At 31.2% G+C, this 14,357-nt stretch overlaps 1 protein-coding gene across 2 annotated transcripts in view; it reads right to left on the minus strand.

Moving 5' to 3' along the window:
• Positions 1 to 8,898: 8,898 nt before the first annotated feature.
• Positions 8,899 to 14,357, minus strand: part of LOC126858592 (serine/threonine-protein kinase meng-po) — a 79,616-nt gene continuing 74,157 nt past the window's right edge. For both annotated transcript variants that reach the window (XM_050609057.1, XM_050609056.1), the window contains exon 2: positions 8,899 to 12,364. In XM_050609057.1, the coding sequence (XP_050465014.1) occupies positions 11,198 to 12,364 (1,167 nt within the window). In that variant the 3' untranslated portion in view covers positions 8,899 to 11,197. The remainder of the gene's footprint in view (positions 12,365 to 14,357) is intronic.

Genomic DNA, 14,357 nt, shown 5'->3' on the forward strand with positions numbered 1-14,357 from the left:
ACCTATTATATATATATATATATATATATATATATATATATATATATAATATATATATATATATATATATATATATATATATATATATATATATATATATAGTAAAATATATTCGTCAGAAGAATAATATACATATATATATATACACACACACACACATATATATATATATATATACATATATATATATATATATATATATATACATACATATATATATATATATATATATATATATATATATATATATATATATATAAGTAAAATATATTCGTCAGAAGAATAATATATATATATATATATATATATATATATATATATATATATATATATATATGAGAATGTATATGTATTACACTCTGTATTACACACACACATACACACATACACACATATGTGCCTGTGATATACAATTCATAATTCGAAAAATTATTTTTATTTAAAAGTTATATGATTTTTAAGTTTATTATTTTAATTTTTATGAAGAAACAGAGAAAGAGTTTTTGCCAGATTATTCTGATTATTCTAATTATTCAACATAATGTAAAATTTTTAATTTAAGGACAAAGTTTCATTTGGTTACATATAAATGGCTGTATTAGATATATAAATATATTTAATTTAATATATTTTTTTAAAAAAATATTTTAAATTTTCTTTCCTGATTTCTTTTTACATGTATATAGAAATTCCCACGAAATGATTCAAACATCAAACACTAATAAGAACGCATTCTCTAATCCGATTAATTTTTGCGTTTTGATAAATTAAATTTGATGCGACCATAGCGTGGGTGCACTAAAGGAGTTGCCATGACGATTTTGACGTCATATCTGGTATTAGAGATAGCCTTTGTTTTCTTACAAATGAAGCTGCGCTTTGTAATGCATATTGATTTTGTTTAACCTGGAACAGTCATGGTCTCCTTAGAATTCACGGTCGCGTCTAAACAGTAGCCCGGAAGTATCTTAAAATATCTTGAGAATATAAGTAAATTTATTTAAAAAAAAAAATACATATTGTTTCCTATAATAAACTAATAATAGAAAGGATGCACATATTAAGATATTTCATTTTTGGGAAATTATATCTATATCATAAATTGCTTAAAGAATCATGAATCATTTAATAACGCATTTCTTATTAGGCTACATTTCCGACGAAATACTATTTTATTACAATAATTATGATAATAATATCTCGTTGGAGTGGCTATTTAAATAAATTTGTATAGTCGCATATATAAGATCAACCAATCAGGCATCATATGAAAAACGCAGTATCAATATGGCGTCTTTAAATATGAGACATTTGATTGGTCAATTTTTTTTACAATGCATATATGCATTGAATTATGCAAATTCTTCTGAATATGCCTTTAGGGTTGCAAGTTCAACGTTAATCTGGTGGCGCCTTCTATCGATCGATCGCAAATCAATGACAAAGTTCAACCGCTTAAAGTAAAATCGCGGTTTCTCGCGTCCTTTGCAGTGCGATAAAAAATATAAATCAATGTTAATTAAGAGACATTAAAAATATATAAATGCGGTCGCGTATGTAAATGTGTAAATTGTACGTCGTTGTGATGTGAAAGTCGTGGTAAGATCGATCGATGTCATCCTAATTTTGTGCGCGAGATAAAAGTGCGGTACGGAAATTCCCATCCACGGAGATTGGAAATGTCCGATCACGCCTGTTCACGCTGTATTTACATCTTAAAAGTCTTCTTCGAGGATGATTGCAGGACTTTAGCGGAATCAATAGACTTTCAGTATGAGGTCCAGGTAACAAGTTTATTTTTTTAAGACAATATATCTGTGCTTTACATGCATTAAGACATTAATGCAAAATGTTTAAAGAATATTTGATAGCATATTCTCTATATGTATATATATATATATATATATATATATATATATATATATATATATTTTAGAATTATAAATTTATCTATTCTCATCTAAATCGTAAGATGAAGAATGGTTTTTGGAATTTCAGAACGCGATCACAAAGCGAAATCGTGGAAATAGATCGTCATAGCAATGTACTTCCGGAAATTTTCTCAAGTAGGAAAATCAAATTAGCGTAACCGCGGCGTGATCATTATGCTCGCACACTCGTTGTTGATGCCTCATTTCAAAAGCCTCATAGAATCTAACATTAGTCTTTGTGCGGAATTTTCGCATATAAAATGTCTCGAAACTGCAAATTGTCCTCGCGATTTATTCGAAGTGTCGTTTTTAATCTCCTTCTCATGGGCAATTTTAGTAATTGAGTCGGACCAGAAAGATTTTAGTAAAGATGTAAACGCGATTGTGTCGAAGTGTTTGCCAGATGTCGTAAAAACCGCGGCTCGTTGATTTCGAAAAGCTATGATTTTCATGAGAGCAATATTTACAACAAAGTTTATAGTACATTATACATGACGATCTTGTACATTTGATATATCGTATATTTATGAAGCACATGTTATATAGAACATTTTATATATGCATCGTATAATTTGATTCATTTTATAAATATTTTTACCATAGAGATATAATATATATATAATAATAATAAAACAATTTATTATTTTATATATAATTATAATTATAATATTATAATATTAATATTAACAGATATAATATAATAAATGAAATATTATAATTGATATATAATTATTATTTATATTTTGTGAGCTTTATAAATTATAATTTATTATCGCAAATTTTTTTATTTTATTTATTATATGAAAATCTCTGATCTGATGTGTTACATACAACAAATAAGAAATTAACATAAAAAAGTAATTTTTGAAGTTAGTTAAATAGATAATTGACTTTTTGTCTTTGATTACCGTATCGTCTCGTAATCTTTCACTATTAGATAATGTCAGCGTATTACATGACAAGTATTTAATATTATGTATATTTCTAAGCCAAACTTGAAACTTTACATATGCGTGTTCATGTGAAATTAATTCTTTGATATAAGGGTTGATAATCTTAAAGTACGCGTATATACAAACACATGCACGAACACGTGCGCGTATACAAGTTTAATTCTAACATGTAGTCGGTATTGATTGCGTATTTTTAGATACACTGGCAGCAACCATGCCGTCATCAAATATTAATCCCCAGTCAGAAATAGATCCGCGCCCCCGTCGACTATATTTATTGTTTCAGAACGAATAGAAGAAGAGAGAAAGAAAGAGAATTACTATTAATTTTTTTTGAAAGGACACATGCTGAAAAAAAATAATAAAAGCAATCGATCTAAGGGCAAGATGCGATTAGTCTCATTCTGTCGCTTGTTATTATGATGAAATTTATGATAATGTTTCTTTTTCTCGATATTCATCTGTAAATTATATCGGATTAAGAGAGAAAGAAAATAATATTTTAATATTAATTAGAGTTATATGATCGTTCTATTAAATTAAATTGCATAATTTCTTTATAATTATTTTATAATAAAATAAAATTTTATTTTAAATAGTTGCAAATATTATGAAATATTCATTTTTTTTGTCACGTGCACGTGCTCAATTGTCGCTGAATATCTCTTTATAAAAAATTATAAATTTTTTGATTAATTAAAAAAAATTTTTTTTTTATTAAAAGATAAAAGATCATATTATTCATCTTATACCTCTCTCTTTTTCTCTCTTCTTCTCTCTCTCTCTCTTTTTCTCTTTATATGTGTTTATAATTTGTTAAATATTATATATAATTGAAATAAATTTTGAAATTAGCATTTTTGCTTTAAATTAAAAGAATATATTGTATTTTTTTTTTTTTTTGAAGCTATTTCGTGAAAAGCATTTTATTTTCAATTGTTATCCGCTTGAAAATTATAAATGTCTTGATTTATTTAAATAGATAATTTGATTACGAAATTTGTAACAAGAGATTAATTAAGCGTAACTATTTATCTAATCCTAAAGTATTTTAATTTCTAAACATAAAATCACTGTATGCATAATCTACACATATATTATTTTTTAATTAATGCTACATTATATATAACAGAAATAATTATTGTTATTAGAAATAAAGAGTTTGAAATTATATAAATGAGGTAGAAGCATATCTAATTTAAAATATTATCGATCTATTTTCTTTATACACAAATGTCACTTTTACGCTAAAGTTATCGACAAGCATGATGAAATAGTGCTGATTATATTCTTAATTATTGGAAATCGCATACGTGTGTCTATGTCGTCGGTTCCGAAAATATCTCGCGAAACGGGCATTCGTCCGGATTACTCCAGCGCTTTCGGATTTAAAGATCGTTTCGAGATTAAGACTCGCGATAAAAACCGACACGTCGCACGTTTTTATTAGCCCCGGTTAATTACGGCGCGAAAGAAAACCAGTTCTGTCTCTGCTCATCTGCATTTGAGAGAGGGGAGGTTTATTTGCGACATCTAATAAACGAAAGATGATATCCCGCGTGTAATCTCACGCATCCTCATCCTTGTCCTTATCATCGCGGCGTTTTTATAGATTGCATCCGCTCCAGAAAAGGCGTTTGAACTCAATGACGGGGCGAACGACCTTTAGTCCTGTCTCTCTCTTTCGCAAACTCCTTTCCCCTCTCTTGCATATACATTTAGGCGCCGGGGAGCGTTTTCTTTGACGTCAGAGGGCAATCATGCAACATCGTAAAGCGTATACAGAACCCCACCGTCGAAATGTTCTGGGCGACTTCGACGTAAGTCCGTACGCCTACACGATCGGTAAATATCGAATCCCCTGAAAGATAAACTCATCGAAAGAGGTTGATGAAGTCTTATAAAAACGAATAGAGATTAAAGTAAATTAAAGAAAATTTATCCTTTTAAGCTTAGATAGCTTTGAATATTCCACGCATAATTAAAAGTCATTTATAAAATTTTTTGGTCTATAATGTTTTACTTCTGATGCATTACCACTATTTAATAATATAACTAAAAATTGAAAAAATTAAAAGTAAATTCTTTACATTCAAATATAAAAATAAAAATAATTAAATGGTAAAAAAGAGAAATGATAAAATATAGAAAAGAATTGAACGAATATAAAACAAAGATTGGGTAAAATTTGAAAATTTTTAAGGAAAAGATTCCTAAATCTTTTTTTTAGTAACAATTCCTGAAAATTTAGATATTTCTCTTGACAAGCAAATTTGAATCTAGTAGAATTAAGGCATTAAAATGTCACTTCAGCCGATGCGCCGGCGTGCACTGATACAAGTGGAATATTATCCGTATGATGATGTATAAATAGGTTAGACGGTATGAAAATAGATACCGGGGCGTTGGACCGGAGGATCGATGACGATACTCATCCTCTGGTGGCGGCTTGCCCGACTTTATTTTTCGACAAGTAACCGCATTATGTGTCTTGGTCGAGACAGCGCGTCTGCACGAAACGTCTGATACTATAACTTGCATTTTAAATATTTTCCAATATATATATCTTAATTTTTTTCCATCATAAATTTAGCTCCTTTAACTCCAAACATTTAATGCTACAAACATATATCTCTTGTCTCATTATTGTAAAATGCAATTGCGAAACATCTTACAATTGTTCGGTTTGTTGCTTTAACTTATACATCAAATTTGATTTGTTTTTGAAATCCATTTGCAATTTACTAAAGTTAATAGATAATGTTTTAATAATTCTGTTTGATTATAGCATTTCTTATTATCTTTTTAGATCCATGATATAAGCTAATTGATTTATGTGTGCACACATATAGATATAAATGTACAAATTAATTAATTGTTTTGACCAAATTAATTTAGATTTAAAATTAAATAAAATTAATTAATAAAATTAATTTTTATAGATTTCAAAGAGGAACTTTAAAAAAATTAAAAAAAGAAAGATATTCAATAATAAAATATATATATAATAAATTTTTATAATAAAAAAGTTAGCATTTTTCCATAAATATATCTTTCTTAAAAATTTTTTTCTAAGTAAATAGAATTAATTTTTTGGCCTAGTTTTTATCGAAATAGATAAAGTATATCGAAATAACTATTAAATAATTATATTACTTTATTCGTTCATCATAATTTTAAAATAAATCTTTTAATCAGTGATTTCATCAATTTATCTTTATTGATCTATTCACTTTGTTGGGTATGAAGCTTGATAAAAATTATATAAACAAATGTCAAAGTTTAATTGTTGCTATCGTTCTTCCAATTCTGGAAAATGTTACACGTGCGCTTGCCGTTGACTTTTATGTTAGAATGGATCAATTGAATCTCTCGTCGTATGTTATGTTACGATGCGTTTAAACACCACAACTTTGTATATGTACTTGATGTCCGCTTTGCGGAGATAACGTCCTGTCAAGTATCCAGTCGGTTTGACGCTTGTCAAAACAAGCCGCCGAGAATACTCGCCATGTGGATGGAAATAGCGTTACACTGGTCCAAAATACACGCGTATCGGAAGAAAGATGATGGAACGCGGGTGTATGTTGAGATGCATTCGTTTGATGCATGCCAGTGGCGTAACTAATGGTCTGAAACACTCGAAATTGCCTGCGAAATCAAAACTGAAAACAAGAAAAAAAAGAAAAAAAGCAAAGATGAAATTCCAGACGCAGAATAAAACAGGAAAAGAAAGAAAAGAGAAAGAAATAATGGGAGTATCAAATTTATCATCGACAATATTCTTTTTTAAAAACGAAACGACGTCGTACGAGAAAATTTTATTCTATTTTTGCAATTAATTTTTTTATTTCATATTATTATAATTTTCCGGATCATATCAGTAATAAACTGACTAGCACTTTTTTTAAATTTATTCTGCTAAAAAAAAAAATCTTTTTTAATTACAAAATTTAATTTTACTGAGCTTTTATTAAAATAAGTAAATGTTAAATGTTAAATGATCATATATATGATTTGTTCATCTCCGTTTTAACACAGATTTTTCGATCGGTGATTTCATCAATTTATTTTTGGTGATCTACTTTTGCATCTATTATTGTATTTAGTTATATGGCAGTTAAATCTTACATATATTAATATATAATATAATACATTAATTTAGATTGAAATATATATATTGGAACAAAAAGTATGTAATATATATTATGAAGCAATTGGAAAATGGGTCGAGGATATGTCACAACTTGTGTGAGTTATTTAATAAAGATTAAATATGTAAAGATCTTAAAATATTTTTTGGAGTGTTTATGTATCCGTGTGTCAACGAATATCAAAACGCTTCGTGCCACGAACGATGAATTTATCTTGGCACTCTGGGGACTGAGCGAATGACGTCTAGGCGTACTTATCGACCATCATAAGTGTGATAACGCGCAGATGTAATTGATGATAGATTGGATGTAACATTGCAATTAGAGTGCAATTAACGCGATGTTTTTAATATTGTAAATAAATCGAGAAAATATATCATCGTCGAATATAAAGATTTGTCAAAAATATAAGATCAATATTATATACACAGCAGAACAGAATTAAAAAATGTAAGAAAATATATTATAATCCAATAATATAAAAATATGATTTTCTATTTAAAAATAAAAACAAAGATTTTAATTTTTTTTAAACTGCCTAAGTTTAGTTAAATTTTAATTTGCTATTTTCACATTGTAATTGATTTATTTTATTAGTTTTTTGTTTTCTTTCTATTTATCAACAAATTTTGAGATTAGAATACGCCGACACATTTTTATTTGTTTATGCTTGCAGAATTATTATTTATCTTTTATTTAATTAATTTTTATATATAACAATAATTTTTATTAAAATATAAAAAAAAAATTCAAGATATGTGGAGTCAACAAGAGAGAGATTTACAATAAAATATTAATCTGATAAAACTAAAAAATGTATACATAAAAATCTTATTAAATATTAGCAAAATATAATAAAACTGTTCAAGGGGTAAAGATAGTTTAAAGATAGTTGCTTCTCTTGTCTATGCCAAAGAAAGTTTTAAATGTTGTCGAGATGTAATTAAACTATTTCACGCGAGCTTATCAAAAGATTGAGATATTCACGGTCGTGTGCTCTTATTTCGATATCAAGGTCGAGCCAGTAGAAAGATTTTCATATAATTAAAGCTGACTAATGACTTCGCTAATGGCGCGCAGGCTTGCGTTTTTCGATGTAGGGTGAACGCAGAAACGGTTGCATATATCGGATGACGCGAATATTCGACTTGCGTAATGCGTTGCGAATTGCTTGTGATCCAGAAATTTACATGTCCGTCGATCTTTCTGCCAATTACTATGACGAGATCACAAGCCGCGGCAGAAGCGTGATCTATGTAACAGCCGCGCCTGTTACATCGCGCATCTGTTTGCTTCGATGGGGTGATTTTGGAAGAGTGTGGGGTAGAAACGCGAGGGTTGTATCTCTCTCTCAGCTGGCCCGGGTATCCAGGGTTCGTCGCCATAGCGACACCCCGAGCGATAGCTAACACCACCCCATTCCGCAATATAGCTGGCTGTAAATCGCGTAGGTGTTACAGGTTGAAAGATTTCACAGTGACGCGCTCTAATTTTAATTAATTCGCTGATGCGCAAACTTAATTTATTTAGAAGTTACATCATAATTAGAATTTAGAAATTACATTATAGATAAAAGTTAAATTATTTAAGCAATAAACTTTTTCTTATGTATGGATAAAATATATAGGTATATAAAGATAATTATTTTTAATAGCAAAATTGTTTTAATAAAAGAATGTTTTAATAAAAAGATCTAAATTTATTATAAAATAATTAGTGGTAATAATATTAAAAATAAATATTAAATAATGTATAAAAAATTATTAATACAAATAAATTATTAGCTTAATTTTGAAATAAATGGAATTAAAATAAGAGTTAGCTGAAATATGAGTTATGGGGGAATTATATGTCGCTGTATTAATTTTGTACAATTTAAGATTTATTTCAATATATACAAAACATTGCTTCGTATTAATGGAGGGCACGCACGTCGGCTTTCTCGCAAAAATTACATCACTCGTTTGTCTTGCCACTTAATCAATTCGAACAAGAGGAACAGTACTAAGATAATAATGATTGTCCGAATATTGTAGATGAGCGATAATGCTCGTCGCGTGCTTGTTCTCACGTACAAATGTATAGAAATACGCGTCTGCATCATTCCAATTCTTAACGCGTTTCTTACACCGATCCTTACGGCTATACATTTTGTCTGGATAACGATCCACTTGCAGGGAACTTTAAGAGAGACTGCAATTTTCTATATCTGATCATAAGTCTGATAGATAACGATATTCTTACTATTGTAATCTCATGTCAACAGGAAATTAGGTACCTCGTGGATAGATAAAAATAAACGAATATATACCTTTTTCCTCGCACTAAGATTTTTCTAGCGTTCAATTTTCACAGATTTTATAGACATGTGAAAATAATCACTATGTTTATTCATAAGAGTGTACATTCTCCCGTATCTATATATAATACTGAGAATATTAATTCTGATAAAATTATATAAAAGTTATTTTAGATATTATCTAATATTAAAATCAGAATATTATTATGTAAATTTTGGATTGGATATGAATTAATTCGCATGCATCTGAAAAAATGTATCGATCGCTGGATGCAAACGATGAATTTTCCCACCGATTTTCACACTTCATTACGAAGTGCCCGTTTTATATTATGTTTGTCGTTATCCGTGAGCGCGTTTTAATGCAGAATCGTTTGCGAAAGATTATTACAACTGTTGGAATTGCAACGCGCATGCAATATTACGCTATGTTTATATCACCGTTACGAAGTAGCGTAACTAATTGTACAAACAGAACCTCTACGCACTACACACGATAAACTTCTACAAGAATATAAGTGTGTACTATATTTTTCTAATGTATATACGTATATACGTGTGTGTATATATATATATATATATATATATATATATATATATATATATATATATATATATATGTACATGTCTAGCAAATACGAATGTATATAGCTATTTAAGTATATAAATGTATTTACATCTGTATGATTTATACACTTGTCGCTAATAGTACTTCCGGTAACCATCCATTTTGCATTATAATCTCTATTCGCATTTTTCGATTATATCTTATTACATTTTTCGGCTAAATCTTTTTTGCTTGAAAAAATTATAAATTAAATATTATAATCAAAATTTTGATCCATTATTTTAAAAAGGTAGAGATTCACATTTACTTGACTTACGTAGTGGAAAGTTAATATTTTTCATAGCTTGTCTCGAATCTTATTGAATGGATTGTTTCCGAAAATGATTTCGTAATCTACGCTATATTTGGAGTTACGATCTCCTTTGGGAATCCCTGGATTATACAGTCTTCTTGCTTTTTTATCTCTTGTCTAACGATCGAGAATATATCGTTATGTAATTTGAACTAAAAAGAAAATTTTGAATTATGTGCAAAATATTTCTAAGTGGCTGTCTCTAATCTCGCGTCTAAGTTGCGCGTAAGGCATTACTAAGATCATTGTTTACCAGAACAACTGACTAACGTAAAGATCATATGCACCGGCATTTTATTGTCTCTATAATTAGTACACCAAGCTAATCTCCAGCTTGACACTGCTCTTCTTTCGGTCAAGAAGTGGATTCTTCCCATACTTAGATACGTACATATCACATTTACACTTAACTGCTATGTCTCGAGAGACGCATATCTTATTTTGTTCTCAAAGTCCCAAAACAGCATAAAATTTCAAAGAATATCTAAACAACGTCAGGAGAATGCTTGAGAGATTAGAATGTCTTTTAGACTTTATGCGATGTTTTTTAAACATTTACGTTGCTTTTTATTTTTTAAGGAGTAGTTGTCATTTTTATTACGCCGATATTTCACTATCTAAAAGTATCATTTTTTTTTTAAATTTTTTCTACGATCTCCGTTTTTATTAATGAAGGAAGAGTTTATCGATAATAGTTGGTCCGCCTATGTATAGTATTTTGACATCCTAGAACAGGCCGCCGTTGGAATAAGGCCGTGTTCTGCTCTTTCGCGGAATACATTTCAAACGAGATTTTCGAAAAATCATCTCTCGTTTACACAACTCCGACTGATTATTTGGCACGATGTCTGTACGACACATGGAAGCTGCCCATTCGGAATTTACTCGGCTCCTCCTGGGTGATCCGAAGGCACGGCTCGCTGCAGGTTCTCACTATCTCTCACATATCCTCCGTGCTGAAGCCGCTGACCAGACCCTGTTCTATGTCCATGTTAGAATCACATTGCATCACCCACTCCCATATCCTTTTGGTGACGACTTTCTGATCCACCGTGGTCTCCAGGCCGTAGCTATTCAGCAGCTTTCTCAGCTTGTTCTTGTTCTCGTCTACGTTGTGTCGATCATCCAAAATAGTATCCAGGTACAGCAGACTGTCGCCTCGCCTGGCAAGACTTTCGCTCACGTCAACTGACGTCGACGTCGCGCTATGACTGATCTTATTGATGCACCATGAATCTTTTAGGTACTTGTTGATCTCAGTCACGTGCGGCCTCTTCTCCGGCTTGTGCTCGAACGTTCGTCTGAAGTATCGGAGCAGCCTAGGAGTGAATCGCCGGAATGTAGGCGGAATCTTGGTGGTGCGTCGCTTCAGCCATCGCTGGAAAGCGGAGTAGTCCGGATCTCGGATTAGGTCGGCGCTTTGCCACGGCGGATTACCGGTCAGACAAACGAAGAGGACAATGCCAAACTGCCAGCAGTCTGAGCTTCTTTTACAGGCATACCTCTCGTTCTTGATAATTTCGTGGATCTCTGGCGGTTGAAACGGCACCCAGGTGCAACGGATTTTATTCACTAGAGTGCCCTCGCGCCTCGTGCAACCGAAATCGCACAATTTTACTTTGCTCATATCCTGCGTGAATACCAGCACATTTTCCAGTTTTATGTCACGATGGGTCAGCTGTTTTGAATGAATAAAATCGAGAGCCGAAGCAAGCTGTCCGGCAATCCTTTTACACGCGTCTTCGTTAAGTCCGCCGGCTTTCACATTACCGGCAAGGTCGCCATAGGGCGCGTATTCCTGCGCGAAAACGAAACACTTTTCCGCCTTGAAAGCAACAGCATACGAACAAAGTATATTTGGATGTGGGCTTAGGTGATACGAATAATGAAACTCTCGGAAAAAATCCTTCTCTGACGTGAGTTCTTGATGAACTGCCTTCAGAACTACTCTTGTCTGGGTAGCTCTGTGCGTCGCCAGTAAAACCTTTGCGAAACTACCTTCGCCCAGAGTTTTTTCCACATTGTATTCCTTTGAAAGATCCAGCTCTTCGAGAGGTACTTCCTGCACTTTGTGGATGCCTGACTCTTTCTTTTCGTGCAGCTTCATCTGGAATAAAAGAAAAAGAATACATGATTATTTTTGATAAATTTTGATTTTTCTTATTTTTAGCTCAATTATAATGTATATAATGTAGTTGAATGTAATGAACGATGTTTAAGTGTCTTGCAAAGAATTTAATGCGAGAATATATATTATTACCAATGATATCTTAAATCATATTTTATTTTAAATTCTGAATACAAAATTATTTAAGTTTATATTTAGATATTTTACTTTAATTGTTTTGCTATTTCAGTGCATTTTAATGTACAATATTTATCATTATTTTTAAAAAATATATTTTTACGGTCGCCCGTTATAAAAATTAATTTTATTATTTTCTTTTTATATAGATGGCTTCCTTCTTCTGTCAAGTGCGGAAATTAGAATTTCATCTGTCGGAAATACGTCTACGTTGAGATTTTATGCTTGGGTCGCTTTGTCGAAGAAGTGTCGTCGTTCGGTAAGTACAATAAATCTCAGGTATATGCAACGCCTACAGTTGTCAACGTGACAGACGTACGATCGTATTCTGGAATGTTCCCACGCTTCCTTCCGCAAAAAGATAATATTCTCACCTCTCTGATCATACAACGCGCGTCCTAGTTCATAAATAGCGTAGATCAATCGCAGTTCTGGAATATGATATTGCGCACACGTGCGACTTGATATTGTAGATTGCGTGACGTATAGAGATCGTTTGCAAAAAAGATTATCTCAATGGGAGATAATATTTCTCAAATAAAAATTCAACATTCTTTGATCTCTTTCTAAAAAAAAAAAAAGATTATAAGATATTGGACATCTTTGAACATTTTTAAGCTTCGATAAAATAAATAATTAATCTCATTTTTTTAATAATACAATAAAATGGAATTATTTTTTAACAAATATTTATTTTTACAAATGTAAATTTAATTTGATAGTTAATTACAAACACGTTTAATCGTGTTAAAGCGTTAAAAATTTGTAAGAAGCATGATGTATAATCCAAGTTTTGAGAGAAAATTTCAATTCTAAATTGATTCGAGGAATCTATAAGGAAAGCAAGTAGATGTTGAAAATCTCATATCCTTTATGCAATGGATGTCACGTATTTTTATCGTTAAAAATGTGTAAATCGGCACATTGAATTCATCACATTGTTATTGCATAATGGTAACATTAAGCAGCCATTGATTTGTCTAATGATAGTTCTTGCGCTTTTTGAGATGCCGTCTTTCTTCAGTCGTGCGATCTCGCACGTGCGTCATCGCACGTCGCTCTCACTCTTTCTCTCTCTCGTGTAAACTCGCGATCGAGTGTTATGTTTGCGCTCGAATTTATGATCGCGTATCTCGCGAATCGATAATTTGGACAGCAATACGCGGGTGGGATTTTTGGAACCACGCCACCAGGGAAGACGATTTTTGCCCCCTCCCCCCTCGTCTTCTCCGTTTTGTTATATACGCGTGCATCACAGTTTCTTCGCCGTTTTCATCGCAGAGAGTTGCACTCTCGCGATGCAGTAAAGAGCCGGAGTAAAGGCCGGTGGGTAGCCGGGTGAACCCAGGACATTTAGACCCCCTAGATCAATAGCAAGGACCGCTCACAAGTTTGGCTGACGACGCCTGTTCGCCACTAAATTCCGAAACTTTCCATCGGGTTCTACACACGGATTTCGATTTGAGCATTCGTTTAACTTTTTGCACAGGTTAAATGCACTGCTAGATCGAGTGCGAATGAGAGAAGATAGATACGACAGATAGATGGTTCTTTTTATCTTGAACAAATCGCTTAAACACGCTTTAAAATTTTATTTATTTAATCTAACGATATTAAAATACAATTTACACAAATTGAAAGTTATAGATTGATACACACACATGATATATCGAAACTGTTATAGATTTCTAACTTTTTACTTACATAGAATAACATAAATTTTATCTTTGTACTTTTATGCATTATTTATCAATATTTATGTTAAAACTAATTTAGAAATGAAAGTACATATATT

The sequence above is a fragment of the Cataglyphis hispanica genome, chromosome 26 (genome assembly GCF_021464435.1).
Source record: "Cataglyphis hispanica isolate Lineage 1 chromosome 26, ULB_Chis1_1.0, whole genome shotgun sequence".
In the NCBI taxonomy this organism is placed as follows: Eukaryota; Metazoa; Arthropoda; class Insecta; order Hymenoptera; family Formicidae; genus Cataglyphis; species Cataglyphis hispanica.